Source organism: Patiria miniata, unplaced genomic scaffold, assembly GCF_015706575.1.
Source record: "Patiria miniata isolate m_02_andy unplaced genomic scaffold, ASM1570657v1 HiC_scaffold_9, whole genome shotgun sequence".
Taxonomy (NCBI): Eukaryota; Metazoa; Echinodermata; class Asteroidea; order Valvatida; family Asterinidae; genus Patiria; species Patiria miniata.
In genome coordinates, this window is record NW_024037076.1 from 24,992,239 (window position 1) to 25,007,560 (window position 15,322).

The 15,322-nt window shown below is 38.4% G+C and overlaps 1 protein-coding gene across 2 annotated transcripts in view; it reads right to left on the minus strand.

Moving 5' to 3' along the window:
- LOC119721018 (protein NDRG1-like) overlaps positions 1-13,123 on the minus strand; it is a 39,022-nt gene extending 25,899 nt beyond the window's left edge. The window contains exon 1 of one of the 2 annotated variants that reach the window (XM_038190883.1): positions 12,933-13,123. In XM_038190883.1, coding sequence (XP_038046811.1) covers positions 12,933-12,986 — 54 coding nt within the window. In that variant the 5' untranslated portion in view covers positions 12,987-13,123. Of the gene's footprint in view, positions 1-237; positions 504-12,932 lie in introns of those variants that run through there. The other variant, XM_038190884.1, reaches the window with a different exon arrangement.
- Between the last annotated feature and the right edge of the window lie 2,199 nt (positions 13,124-15,322).

Sequence of the window (15,322 nt, forward strand, 5' to 3'; positions counted from 1 at the left end):
CCTGGTCACCCACTGTGAAACCTGATTATTGTCGGTCACTTCGGCACAATTTGTCACCGTTTACAGAGCATGAATACATCACTAGTGGACCATTCTTAATAACGACACTACACTACCCATTCCATCTACACGGGACACACATTTGTGAAAATGTCACGTCCACCGTAAAAATGTATGGACTGTATTGTACAACGTCAAGCTTGACTGTTCGTGCTACTGAAAACTGGACTGACTTACCACCAGCGGAAGGTCCGGATGATGTTCCATTTTTAATTTGTGAATATTACTGACTGGAGTATCACTAATTAGAGTAATGAGCCAAAGGTGAATGTTGTACGGTTTTAATCTGCAGACAAGTTGTCTCAAATTGTCTCTGACTAATGTCTACGCCTGGCTACGTGCCAACTCATTCAGCGTCTGAATGGTTTACGTGTGCAGTAAGTTAATTTTGCCGGCCGGCTTGCTGGGTGTATACCTGCGGTACTACAACTCAATATGGTCCTGCTTGATATGAAAACCACGCACACGCAATCAACCATCTACATGTACAATGAGAACACACTATACCAATTGATGACGTCAAACACGCCCAAGGTGACCTCATGAGGACAAGAGAAGGGGATTGGCCGATTGCCAGCCGCTCAATTCACTAATATTATTCTTATGCAAATAAGGCAACCCTGGATGACTGCTAAAGCTGGCCGAGCCAAGGACTTCTCAGTGTAGGAGTTCAGGTATTAATACCCAAAAGAAAAGAAGAATTTATTGTTGTATCTGGGTTGTAAGGTCAATAGGTGAGGTCAATGATGGGTCAGTATTGACCCTTTGTGGCTTATCGATGGCCCTCTCCGTTGACTGCCTTCTTTATTGAATTATATCAATAAAATAAGCATGTATTTAATAAGCATGTTTTCAACAATAGTTTCTATGGTTCAAATGTGAATCGAGATGGAGTGGCGCTGTGGCAAGAGTGCTGGTTGGAATTATTGTATGCGAGGATTTCCCTGGTTTGGATTAAAAAATAACTTTACATGTGGGGGGGGGGGGGTTACTTGTTTTAATTAAAGGCTCCATATCACGTATGTTGTATGATGGTTGGTTTACTTACAATGGGGGAAGGGGAGCTAGAAAAACAACGTGTGCTATACTTTAGAAGACTAGAAGCGCCTCTCCCTTACAACCGCCAACAACACTTTATCAAGTTGCACCCTATCCTATTTGCGCTGTAATAATTTTGTTAATAAAGAAGTGAAGTTATAGTTACGCTTAGATTTAAGTAAAGTGAAAGAATTTTCTATTAATCATTTAATGTACCGGTAGGCTTACAGGTTTGATTGTTTGTTTGTTTTTTACAATGGAATTGAGTTTAATTCAGAATATGGTTCACAAATCAATTTTGGGTCAACATAACCGTATTTTTTTTAGGCCTGGTACCGGAACAAAGGATTCAAACAGAGCATGTATTTACCTATACATAAAATTGGGCTCACATTTTAATACATACATGTAACAACCCCCCCCCCAAAAAAAAAAATGTCAATCAATGAATTCACAAGTATTCGTTTTTCACATGCGTGGCATTTACGCAATTGACAACCTTTTTACGCTATCTGCTACTGATGGGTAAATTTATTACGAGCTTACGACAAACACTACCAAGACCCAAAGATCTTCATTTAGGCGATGAACTTGATTGATGCGCAATGGGACGCCGGCAAGACAGCTAAAAGTGTCCAATCAATTTATCAGTCCAGCAGCAGAAGGAAGGCTGCTGGATGTACAGACAGGTTGCCATGACGAAACAAATGGTACAACCACTCTCGGGGAGGGGCCTCGCAAAACGGGGAACGACATCCCCCCCCCCCCCCCCTTGTAGAAATGTTGTACCCCTGAGTGGGGTTACAAGGGTACCAGGTGTTTTTCGGAAAATCAAATTCTCAATGACGTTTTTGATTTGAGCACATGCTCTATGGCACATTCTTGCAACATCTGCAGCTATGGGTTTTCTAACAATGATTTACATAAAAACCAACAGCGGATCCAGGGGGTGGGGGGCAATAGGGGCCATAACCCCCCCCCCCCCCCCAAAAAAATAAACCACAAAAAAAACAAAGCCAATTTATTTTTGAAGTACATGTATCATCGCAAAAAAGGCAGCCATTGCATGTATGTACACCATCCACAAAACTCAACAAAAGCAATAAATTTGCACCCCCTCCCCTTGCTTTTCATATTAAATTTGAGACAACAAATGTTTGGACCCACTTTTTCGGGAACAAACAAAAATTTGGGCCTCCACAAAATTGTATTCTGGGTTCGGCCTTGGTTGGGGCAGGGCCATGAGGATCCTTCTTTTCCCAGATTTGTTGTCAAACTGCACGGCTATATTGAAAAGCTGAGCAATTAACTTAAACAGATGTATGCATGTACACATGTACAATGTAGCTCCTTGCCTTGTGGCTGGCCAACGCTTCATCTACCATGTCTACGTACATACCAAAGTATTCTTGCACTCAGCTTCGAGAACTCTTATGCATTTATTTATTTGGAGGATGTGCTTGGCAGTGCACTGCACTATATTACAATGCTTACTGAAAGTGTGAACGCAATCAATGAAGTACTTTGCAAACAAAACACATGGTCACTGATTTAATCATTACGTTCTGCCATGTAACTTTGTGACATGGTCAATAAGAATTGCCCTTTAAACTGCTCCAAAATATACAGGTCTATATATTGTCCTATAGTCTGAACAAATTATAAGGATGTGACTTTGCGTTTAATTTTGTAAACGTCTAGAAAATATTTTAAGAACCGTTTAAACATTTAGCCATTAGTCACAAAGGCTGACTGACGTGTCCCCATTATGTCTGCACATCAGCATGATTGACATGATAAATCAACAATGGTTAACATAATAAATAGCGGACACTCATTGAAAAGAAAAAAAATTAAGTACCAGTACGTTAACAGGTCTTGAATGCAATCAAGCATTGCGGTGCTTCTAAGGTTTTGTAAATTTAATAGGTTTGAAAACGTTGTTAATTATTTGTGCTATTGTATGTTAAACTCAAAGGAAGATCACGTGAACATAGGTCCCTTTTTATAATTCGGGTTTCATTTCAACATTTTTGGAAAATTTGTAAACGGATTTAGATTTTTTTTCACATCCTTAAAGCAAATAAAGCCACTCTAGAAAAGCAAACCACACAGAGTCATTATGAAAATGTTCACCTACATTGTAATCAAGTGTCGCAAAAGTAAATTTTATAACTCAGACAGAGCAAAAGCATACATCCCAAATGTCCAAATTTACCGTACTTTAATGGATAAAATGTGAGAACCGAAGTCATGAATTGTGTACATTGACTCTACAAGCAATCGAGGTTGAGCCTCTGCGTGCACATACTTAATGTGGAACCTCAACCCTAGAAAAAGCCTGGGTTTCCAAACCAATCAGTGGTTGTAACACGATGCCGCCACATCGACGTTTTTGGATACAAGCCACCTTTCCAGTTTAAGATCGACAATATGTTCGGGATTTAGCGGGGAAAAGAAAACACAACCTCTCCCGGTACCCTGACCATCCGCCACCCACCCACAACTCAATATCATGAATATCCGGGCCTGCAGGAGATGACATTTTGCGCTACTATATACAGCAATGACCCCCCCCCCCTTTGCTGTCGTGCGCACGAGGGTCCAGTGATATGGGCAAAACAACCCAAGATCCATTTGGGCGGCCAGACTCTCTCGTATGCATAATTGGTACTGGGTATATTGCTGCGGTTGTGTGTGAGGCCGCAAAAGCACTAGGCGCATAGAGTGACGCTAGTAGTGCCGCACACGCACACGCACACCCACACTCGGAGGTTTTTAAAGTGTTGCTATGAAAATGGAGACACACAGTACAGCGTAAATGTTTCTGATTCCCGGAGAAGTAATCGGATTACTGTGAACGCACACGCAGCGTTACCAACTTGGTGTACTAGTATCGCCAAGATTCTGAATTAAAAAGGATCTAATAAGTAACGAATACAATGCGCATATAATGTCAACAATTTGTCCGATTTAATAAATGTCAAATTGGGACTGGTTCTTAATATGGACAGAAAACGGCTTTGGATCCGATCTCTACAAAATGGGAAGTAATCTTGTCTGGCTGCGCGTATAGAATTTCCATCCTTTAGAAATACTTTGCACAATAAGGAGTTCTGCTACCGGTAATTTAAAAAAAAATAAAAAATTAAATTACACTTTTTCTTGAAATAATTGCGAGTTAAGAACTAGTGGCATTCAATTTCTGATGCAATAAAGAAGGAGTACTACACCACCTCAACCCAACAATATTAATTTTATCCTACATGTTGCGGGTCCAGATCGATATAATTGAGTTACATGTTTATCATGTATTTGCAGTATTTTTTATCTGATAAGATTTTATGTTACCCTACATATGTTCCAGCTAAATGAAAAAACAAAAGCAAATTCTCTTGATATGTTCTGTCAGAAAGTATACATTGAACATGTACATAATGTGTACAGCATACCGGTACGCGACAGTAAACTCAGGCATGCAGCTGGGAATTAAGGAAAAACAAGGAAACTTCAAACAAGACTTTGTAAAACGTTCAGTATTTTTCAATTTCTAATGGCATTCACGAGAAGTAAAAAAAACGAGGAAATCAGCGGATCCGAGGAAAAGTTGCACGCCTCTAAACTGCAAATTTGGCTTGTAAAAAGTCTCACCGTGTAATTTTCAAGTGAGTTTGTTTAAAAACACGCTCTTAATTTGGCAAAAGGCCTCCCATGGGAAGACAAGGCGTGGCGACGTGACAGAGAATGATCTATTGGCTAATTGCCTTGCAGATGCTGCCGTTTTGTGAATGCCAACTACCTCCGTCAAGATGTTGTTTCCTCTCTGCGCACAACCAAATGGACTTGGTTTTTTTTTTTTTTGGACCGGTGTCGGTTTGTTCAGCAGTTCAGTGACATTTTCGTTTCGACACCTACACATGTACGCTTGGGGCATGGGTTCTACATGTGCAGTCACATGCAGCGATATCAATATGATAGGATGCGGCTGGGTAAAACGGTCGATAAATTTTTCATGCATAAATTGCAAGGTGCCAAGGACATCTTATAATTTGACTGTGCTGTTGGCGGGAACTGAGGGTCCCTAAAAATGTGCACAATACAAAATGCAGTAAACAGTTGCACACACTGGAGAATAATAAATTACAGAGTACTGACAAAACAGTTGGAGCACGTGCACTAACTACTTCATTGTTATTAGTGCTTAACTTGACATTTGACATGCATGACAGCTCATTCAATTTGCAGGCACAGCGTGTACGTTATTTATTTGTAAAATACAAACTCTATTTTCGATTTCCTGGAAGTGTTCACATTCGCAACTTGAAGACTTCTGAAATTTGTACAAGCGTAACATGCATTCGCATAGTTGCAGTACCCATGCTCTTTTAACATGCTTTCACATTTTTTCTCATTGCAAATTCTAATTTTTTAAAAATTTAAATGGGAAAAAAAAATTGACAACAGAACTCAAAACTTAATACAGTGACATCATGTTTTGATTTGAAGCACAAAAATCTGCCTTTTTGTAAAACTTTCAAAAGAACTTTGTTTGTCATTAACTTCCGGAAATCATTTCTGGGATGATGTATTTGTAAACTTTAACCAACTCTCACTGCTTACAAATGTAAAATGTGACTTGAATGTACGCGCATGTGAACGAACGCCTAGTCTACGTATTGCTCTACAATTCATACACTATCCCCTGATACCGTTTACATGGCTTCGTACCCAGAGGGCCTTGTGTAGAGCATGAACCAGCAAGTTGCAGTTCTTAACGTCTTAATTTAATCAACTCCCAAACAGGAATTTCCTTGAGGTCAATTTCCACATGCTTCCCCCAGAGTGACTCACTATCACAAATGGATAGTCCAGGGAAACTAGGTTGGCCATTTCATCAACCGGGCTGCCCCCTCCCGACTCCCCCCCCCCCCCCCCCCCCACCAGAAAAAAACCCATTAAAATAAAAAAAAATAAAAAATTGGTTTTAACCTACATTTGTACCACATGTACCGGTACGTGTACAGTATATTCACACTATATTGGCAATGGATTTTAATCTGTATTTTTTTCTCACGACTGATGCGTCCAACATTATTCATTCCATCACATTTCAATACACTTAAGATGCTAGATATTTAATTCAGCTACGCCATCACAGCTGTCAAAAACTGTTAAGCTTTCTAACAATTCCAGGTTAATTTGATATCTATCCAAGCTGTGATTGGCCAGTGATTGATATGCCAGCTGTACCTACCAGTTACCTCTTTTGTTTGTTGATGGTATTTGACTACTGTAGTTACAGTGTTTACACGAATGTGATCGAGTCTGATCGCTTTATTTTTACGAGCACAGATACAAATCTGGCGGCAGCCATATTCTGCATTGACACCACAGGCTTGCACGAATTGCGCCCAGGTAGTATACACACGCACTCCGGGCTCCTTGGACCAATAGGAACACCAACATGCGCATGCTCCTCGTCTTAAAGAATGCATGCAGCATGCGCGTGAGCGTGACACCACCGCAGTAAAAGCTTCTAATTCCAGTCGACGGATTCCACTTTACAAATGCATGGCAAGGAAAGTGGAAGAAAATTTTGACTGTCCGGGAATGATCAAACAATAGGAGAGTTTTAAGGACAAATCATTGTCCTTCTAGCTTCTTGAGTTAATTTTTGTTGCAACTGCTCTTATTTGATTTGTACAATGTGGAATGCGTACATGATTTCCAAACTGCTCAGCACAGCCCGCAAACCTACAAAAATGTATTGTCTCCTTAAGTTATTCCTTTGTTGCACGTCCTAGATGCGTGCTCTGAACATGAATGCATTATACTCATGTACGTCAGTCGACACAGAACGATGAATACTATAAAACTGAAATGTCAAAAGCAGCGTTGAGTCCCAACCTGCTTTCAATTTCATTAAAAATGATCTGTATTGGGCTTGTAGCAGACATGCCATACAACACAGATGGGAGTCTATATTGGAGTACTTCAATGCAGTCCACATTGAGGAAAGTGCAACCAAATAGTCCAAAAGGAAATGTTGCAAACATTCCTCCGAGGAAGCGACAAATATGTCTATTTGACTGAAGCTCTCGGCCCATCGTTGGGCAATAAACAGCATAGTGCAATGCATGACCTGAATTTTTAACACAAGCTACACGTACAGTATACTTTCACACAACAATAAACGCATACAATCAGGCTTCAACTGAAAACTTAGGCACAAATTTGACTTTTGATACACCTTACTTTAAACATGATCTCATTCAAAAGATTAAATTCAAGTGTAGACTTTATACTCTTGTAAAGAGTGGATATCAAATGAATTGCATGCAGGATAACTGACATGTATGATCCATCAGCTTTGTGGGCAGGAGTACTAAGGCTTCTCATATTCTTTTTATGTACATCTGTAGTTTCTTCTTCATCTTCGCTTACAATTATTAGAAGTCTTAAGACCCAGCGCAAAAGTGAACGTGATTGCAAAGTTGTGACGTTACAACAAGGTTCTATTTCAGCTGAACACATTCTAACTTTGTCAAATTTTGCAGTGAATGTTTCATTCATGTCTATGTGCTTTGTGTTTGCATGAATTTGCATTACTGAACCGGCTTTGCGCTTAAATGTACTTGTAAGTACATGTACCGTACCACGAGGAGTCCATGGTATTTAGATATTGCACTTGAGAATTCTGTTTGACCTCGTGTTTCAAGAAAATGGTCGTTATCAGCTTTGGCAAATAGCGCCAAATAAATGGAGGAGTCAATGGTCCAATATGACCGCAGCTCTATTTGCTCAGTGCCACGTTCATTTCCACCCATTCATTCATTTGGCGTTAATGCACAGGTACCGCTAAAATCTTCTCCTCTCAATGATTGCCAGAAAGATAAATTTTCTTCCTTGGCCCATCTCCTGATCACTGAAAGCTGATCTGCCTTTTGATAGGCAAACCCGATGTAGAGTTTGGATAACAGAAATGTCAGCGCATACTGCAGGTGTAAAAGTAATTATTTGTTGTCATTTTTGGGCACTCATGGCTGTGTCGCGTGACAGACTGTTAAGAGAGAGAAGACTTTTTGTAGCTCTACATGTACAGTGTATCTGACTTTAAATTAAAGCTGGAAGGATGTCCAAACCCCAAAGGGTTAAAAGATAACAACATTTGAAGACATCAACAAACAAAGCTACCAGATTATTATGAAATACCTCACATGACCGTAAGTGAATACAAATCTCAAGCATCCTGTGAAATCATGGCACCTGGTGACACTTTTAGTGTCAATTTCCATCGATGGTCGGCTGACTTTCGTTGAGCAAAAGGCCTGTTTTTCAAATACATGTACTGCCCCCATTTCTACCAGTACCGGTAGGGTCAGGGAATCAGATACAAAAACAAAGATTTTTCTTGGTTTTTCCAGAATCTACATGATGAATGCAAAACATCGGGTCAGTACTATAACAATACTTTCTATAAAATACTACCGGTAACTCTCAAATCCATCCACACAGCAAAAGCAAATGTTGTATAATTCCTGAAGAAATGACAGTTTCATATTTAGGCCTACCTGGTATGTGTACATGTCAGAGATTGACCCACAACCCTGTCAGATTCTTTGAAATCTCCCAAGAAGTTTGAAAGATTACAAAAACATATTTCGTGGAGCCGGATGCCCTTGAAAAGAACCGTGTTCCTGAAGTACCGGCACATACAGATGCTATCCCAAGGATTCAGGAAGACTCACAGGACAAATGCATGCTGGGTTGGGTGAGGGTTTTAAAATGTTGTGCCAGTGTGGTGGAGTAATTTTAACCGTCTGGCTTAAAAAGGGAATACATACAAAATTTGCTCTTTTGGCAATTTTTCATTTCCAAGTGGATTTCTTATTTTGGGGATTAGAATGTCATAGCAAATGTTGTTGAACTGACTTGTTTAACGTTTTGGGCTTGAAGATGCTGGAAAAGCCAAGAAAAACATCAAGTTCTTGTAGTCTGGTTCCCTGACCACACTTAAGATGAAATGGAGCAGTTTGTAGACTTTGGGGAATTTTAAGGTCAGAGAATCAGTCTGGCAGGCTTGTTGTACCCCTTCACAGGCGTGTAATCAATTGCAAACAAAAATGCGGAAAAACTAATTATGAAAAATTAAGTTAGTAAGCTGGTTGGCTTACTAGCGTTGGAAAAATACCAGTTTTCTTGAAAACGTCAGCACACCAGGAGCCACAATTTTACAGGTTGCTTTGGAATGTCGTTCCCCAACAATCCAGTAAGATATTTTGGGATAATTTGATCATTTCATTTTTTGATTCTTGCAAAAGTTGTATCTTCCCTTTAAAACCAGGCCTGGTCGCCGATGATGGCCCAAGCTGAAGGCGAGGGCCATTATCGGGCGACAATGAGGCCCAGGTTTTACTGCAACTTTTTAGTCTCTTTATTAATTACGCCATTTTTCTTCCTCTTAAACGAATTAAGTGAAAACAATATAAAATTATTTGCAAATTATATCAAAATTTATATTTTTTTTTGAACTTCAAAACCTACAAACTTTGAAGAATACATTTTCGAAAACAGGAATTTACAATGTATTATCCTGATTTCTAAAGCTGACACCCACTAGATTTTATCCCTCTTCTCCATACACCACGATTTCGCTAATTTATGACCGCAAATATATTACAATGGTGTACAATTGAATAAATCATTCATTTTGACAAGGTAATCTGTGCCATGTATCCTCTGATTCCTCTCAAGTATCCACCAGTGGTAGTGCAACACAACCTACACAGTGTGTACAAAATGTTCCTATAATCCTCACATAGATTAACCTTTCTGTAGAGTATTCATGACCCTTCATGTCTTGTCTATGGCAAGGGAATAACACTGGGTTGCATGTAAGCTGCACATACTGTACTTATTAGAGAAATTTGCACGAATATTAATACATTTGTAATGAAGTGACAAAACCCAAAATGGGAAATTTGAAGTTTAAACTTTCAATTTATTAAAGGGCAAGAGGGAAATATGGATCAGCCCGACTTACTTTATCAAGAGAATAAACTGTTGTTTTTATGGGACACATTTCACCATAAATGACTATGTATCTAACAGTCTATTTTCTCTAGGCCTCCATGATAAGCCATGTATTCCATTTGCAAGACCTGGTAATATTGCACAAGTGGTATCATGGGGTCCATAGGGCACTTAGTGAAGCGTCCTACAAAGGACCCAACCCCTTGACCCTTGCCTCCTGAAAACCTTGTTTACTCTAAAATGTACATATCCAGAAACCAAACGGTTGTCTTGCAGCACACTTGTCTCTCGTAGTCGTACCACGTTGTAGGGGGTCAGTTGTAGTAAATGAGTCATGGACGTGTTAATGATATTGTAAATGTGTTGGCAATGAACAAGTACCAGTAGTTGAGGATGGGCCAATTTAAACATTCCAACTTGCATGGTCCAAGTGGACAAAAACTCTTCGAAAAAAAAACTGTACATGAATTTGTGTACATGTTCATCACTTCATGTACATGTACGCCAAATTTACAGTACTGTGCAGGCCCAACATGCCCAAACTACGGTAGTAATACATGTACATCGTGTACAATGTAAATGAGGGAGGGGGTTTTGAGTTAGGGGAAGTGTGTATCTCAGTTTGACAAGATTTTATTGAAGCAAACATTTAAATCACAAGCACATGGCGTCATGTAGATGTCATGCTGTCACAGTGAAAGGTGTCATATTCTCACAGTACCAAAAAAAATTCACACTGCAGACTAACCATATTATTTTTTTGTCACCATTAATTTTGAGTAGTCCTACATGCTTCAATAATCATGATAATATATCATGGGTTAATGGCTGCGCTTTGAACAATTTATTGCTTCATTATGAGTGGAAATACAGTAGTTAGGCGGGCCAAGATACAGATAAAATTTCATTAAGCTGCAAGCAAGCCTTTTAATTCATCAGAAATCACCAGGAAATATGGGCATTGTCATCTGAATAGTTCCCTTTGAATCTTTAAATTAGTTAGCAAATATGGTAATAGTAGTAACAAGTATAATCTGTAAAGGGCCAAATTGTTCTCTGATACAAAAACAACTTTGACCCTCATTGTAGAAAAAAAGCTGCACAGGGGAATGGGTCATCCTGTGATCCTTGCTCTAAGCAGTGAATACACTGCCTAGATGCACAAAAAAGCCCCGAGTTGACAGATGGCTAAAGTTAAGCTTACAAAATAACAAGTAATAATGCATTCAAAGTACAGTACGAGGCAGGATTTAGTGCACACGGAAATGACAATACAGTGTATACCTTTATACTACAGGAAGTGACAGTACAAGAGCTTGTTGATTTTGAAGCCATTATTTAAGAAAAAAAAAGTACACATAAAAGTCGTGGGATTTTTGGCATCCATATTTTTACAAATTATCTGAAACAGCTCTGCCTTTGAAAAACCATGGTAAAACACAAGAGAATTAAGTCTCATGTAGGCCTACATGTATAAGTTTGTTCATGTTATTGTTGCCTGTCTAGACACACACAATGCATTGACAACTCTCATGCCTATCACACTAAACTGATCAATAAACCCAAATGTAACTGTATGCACAGCAGCAGGACCACTTCGTGTAATAGGATTAACTAGCTGTGAGGTACAATTCAATTTACTCAAGCATGACCTCAGCCAGGTCATGGAGCTATAAACACAGCTCCATGGCCAGGTTAAGGTTGACAGAAAATAAAAGGACTGTGTAGATACTTAGGTAGGCATCAAGTGCCAGCAAATGATGCGTGACAAAGAGTGAAATGGAAAGAAAATGTAATCCGAGTCACTTTAGTAATTATACACTTTCAGTTTTGTTTGATTTCATTAAAAATATAATTATATCCTCTTAACACATTTTTTTTTTGTGACCTGCGTGCAAGGCAAGAGATGTCTCTTCTTGAAAGTTTGCCTTTTTGATGATATAATAATAGTTAATAAAGAAGGCATGAAATGGGCATTGGTATGCATGCCACAGTAAATTAGAGACAACTCTTCAGGATATTATTAATTGGAGGAAAAAAAACAAGTTTAAATTTTGGCCATTGTGTGCAGAGCTTGAAAAAAATTGAACAGAAAAACAGGTTATCATGGTTATAAACACTGTCCACCACAAACTTGATTTGATAGCTTGATTAAATATGAAAAGTGTAACTATTTTATTCCAAGCATAACAGGTTTTTGTACACAAAAGACAGGACTGACAAGAAATAATCCTTAGTCAATCTTAAAATTGGAATTTTAATGACCGTAGCATCTTTTTGTAATTTGGGCTTTCCCAAGTTTATGTTCCTAATTTTAGTTGTAGGCCTATTTGGACTTGTAATATTTACATGTGCGAGACTTTCCGATCATAATCTTTGGAATTGTGTAGTTAGGGTATTCAAGTTGCATGAAATTATTAAAATGTAACATTATTTGTTTAGGGGAAGAGTTTTTCCAAAATGTTTTTTTTTGGTTATTGAAGAAATGGTATCCACGTCGCGATTTCTACAGCAAAATAAAATCATTCCCTTTAAAACAACTTGCATAACGTTGAGAAATAGGTAAAGAACGGCCTTCAACCTCAAGATATATCTATTGACAGTGACATTTCAATTAAAGACATGCACATTTATCACTAAGGAGGTGAGTGAGATGTAACTGATTGAATTGACACTGAACAAGATCAGACGTTTAATAATAATAATCATGCACGACGCACACAGTGCGTAAATATGGTAAACGAATCTCCAACACTAAGCGAACAAAACTGTTTGTAAAACCTAACAACTGCACTACTCACCACGGGTTCGGGTGCATGCGGTTGCTGCACATTCGGGGCGCTGGACGAAGCCATCTTGGTATGTGTTCTAAAAGCTGCAGATGGTGAAATTTAATTACGCTTCTCAATCACGGTGTAGAAAAAGTCTTGCATACGATACGAACACCTCCGTCGCGGGATTCTGTACTGCAAAGATCGGGCCGAGCCGAAGATAGATATAAACGCCTTAATCGATTGTTCTCGATAATTTCCGGATATTCTCGGATTGGAATGATTCATTTCTCCAAAAGGGGTGTGTAACCATTGTCGTATGCCATTTCAAGAAAAAAAACAATTGAAATATTGAATTTTTAATGTTTAATCGATTTATTCGTTTATGAAAAAAAAAAAAATGAGAAAAAAATCGAGTTGTGCATAAGTTTTATTGTAATCATTTGGCACGCATGTGAAACAACCTTCCCCTAATAACGTTTGAAATGACCCGAACGTGAGACCACACGTGACCTTGACAGAGGTAAACATGATATCGGCAGCGAGCAGACGACTCTTCTTTGAAACCACGGAGATGAGTCACGTAATCGATAAAATTGATTAAAATACAATGAAAGGTCATTTGGCAATTTGACAGACGTGTCTTTCACTCATTGTGTTTGTCCTTGGAGCTGTGAAGAGCAATAAGTCATTAAAAGCATGCTTTTTAAACACACATCTCACAAAAAAAATCGATTCTGTTGGACCTTGTTCTTATATGACGTCTTAGAAGTTAGAGGCCGCAGCCTCGTAGGCCTTTATTCATTGTGAAACGTGATTAAAACAATGTTTTCTGGAAATAAAACAGACAACTGGCGGTCTTGGCGGATCAAAAGCGACTGTTTTCGGGTGGATGGAAATGTAAGAAGAACGTTGCGTCACATTTTGTCTTCTAAACGGAACCAAACAATCACAGAATCAAGCTGCAAATACGTATTTAACTCTTCTGTATTTATAAAGAAACTAAACTCTATCTTTTTTGAGAGGGGGGGGGGGGGAATGGAGATAGTAAATGAGGAATTTAGAGTCCCGTTTGTCCAGCCATGGTCCCGAGCAATGCCCGAAAGAGAAATCATTTGCGAATGACATTAATTTCTATCATCAGTAGAGGGCGCTATATATGAATAAGTTTGGCAAAAAAAGAGGGTCACAAAAGTTGTGGGCATTTTCGATGGGAGTGGTTTCCTTCAAAAGTTGGGGGGGGGGGGTAATTTTTATTTCATAAATGCGTATTTCTTTTGGCACAATCTACCCATTGTTATGTTTATCCCCAGGTACATAAATTGGCTTGACAAAATTACACTGCTGTCAAAATGAAATGGGAAAAAAAATGATGCAAGAGACGAAACTTTTGTTGTTTTATCAATTCATCTTTTCTGGTTCTGTAGCAATCGCAATAATTACAAACAACAATTTACCGTGGAATGCGTTATGAACTGGCACTTGTTCCTTGCAATACTAATAAAAGGCAACCTAACTGTTTTCCTTGCATCTTACAATGCTTGTACAAAATCATTTCGCACTCACATGAATCGATTAAAACAAAAGATAAAAGAAAAATCTCCACATGCAACTCTCTTTGTTCAACAAAGTTATATAGTCCAGGATAAATTGCAAATGATTCAGTTAGTAAACAACAAACTATGGTATAATCAACTTTAAACAACTTTTCACAAAATATATTCAGCATGCTAAATAACAGTTCAACAATTATTACTGTTTAAATACATTATTTCATTTGTTAAATTAAATTGCCCTGCAATGCAATTTTTTTGTGGATCTATATACATTAGTATAATTATTTGAAAACAAATGAAGCGAAAAAAGGGTAGTATGCCATGGATTAGGAACTTGGCTCTATTTTTTTAAGTGTTAAAATGTGTTGCTGATTTAAAAGTTCTGGTCATAAGTTGTTACGATATAGTTCTTGAAATCTTTGTTAAATTTTGCACAACTTTATGCAGAATGATAGCGCCACTTCGTGTTGGAAGAGAAGTGTCGGTTTCAATAATGACTCTGTAAACCTAACGAGGTAAATCAACTAGATCATTTGTTAAACATCTACACAAAAAAACAATAAGTACCAAGACACACTGGATCTTTCTAAGTATCTTTACAGGGCGAGTTAAAAAGAAAGTTACCCAAATTAATGATTTTTAATTTTAACAAAGCAATCAAATTTTAAACACCAATGGGGTATACCTGAACATAGCATCTTCTTCCACTCATTTAAAAAAAAAATGCTGAAATTGATCCAGGCTTTCAGGAGTTATGAGCATTTTACTAAAAGAACCATTTTTTTCTAGCTGTCCATGGAATGCCATTAGAAGCTATTGAGCTGGGTGAGTATTACAGATTACACAACCAAGTTTCATTGTAGT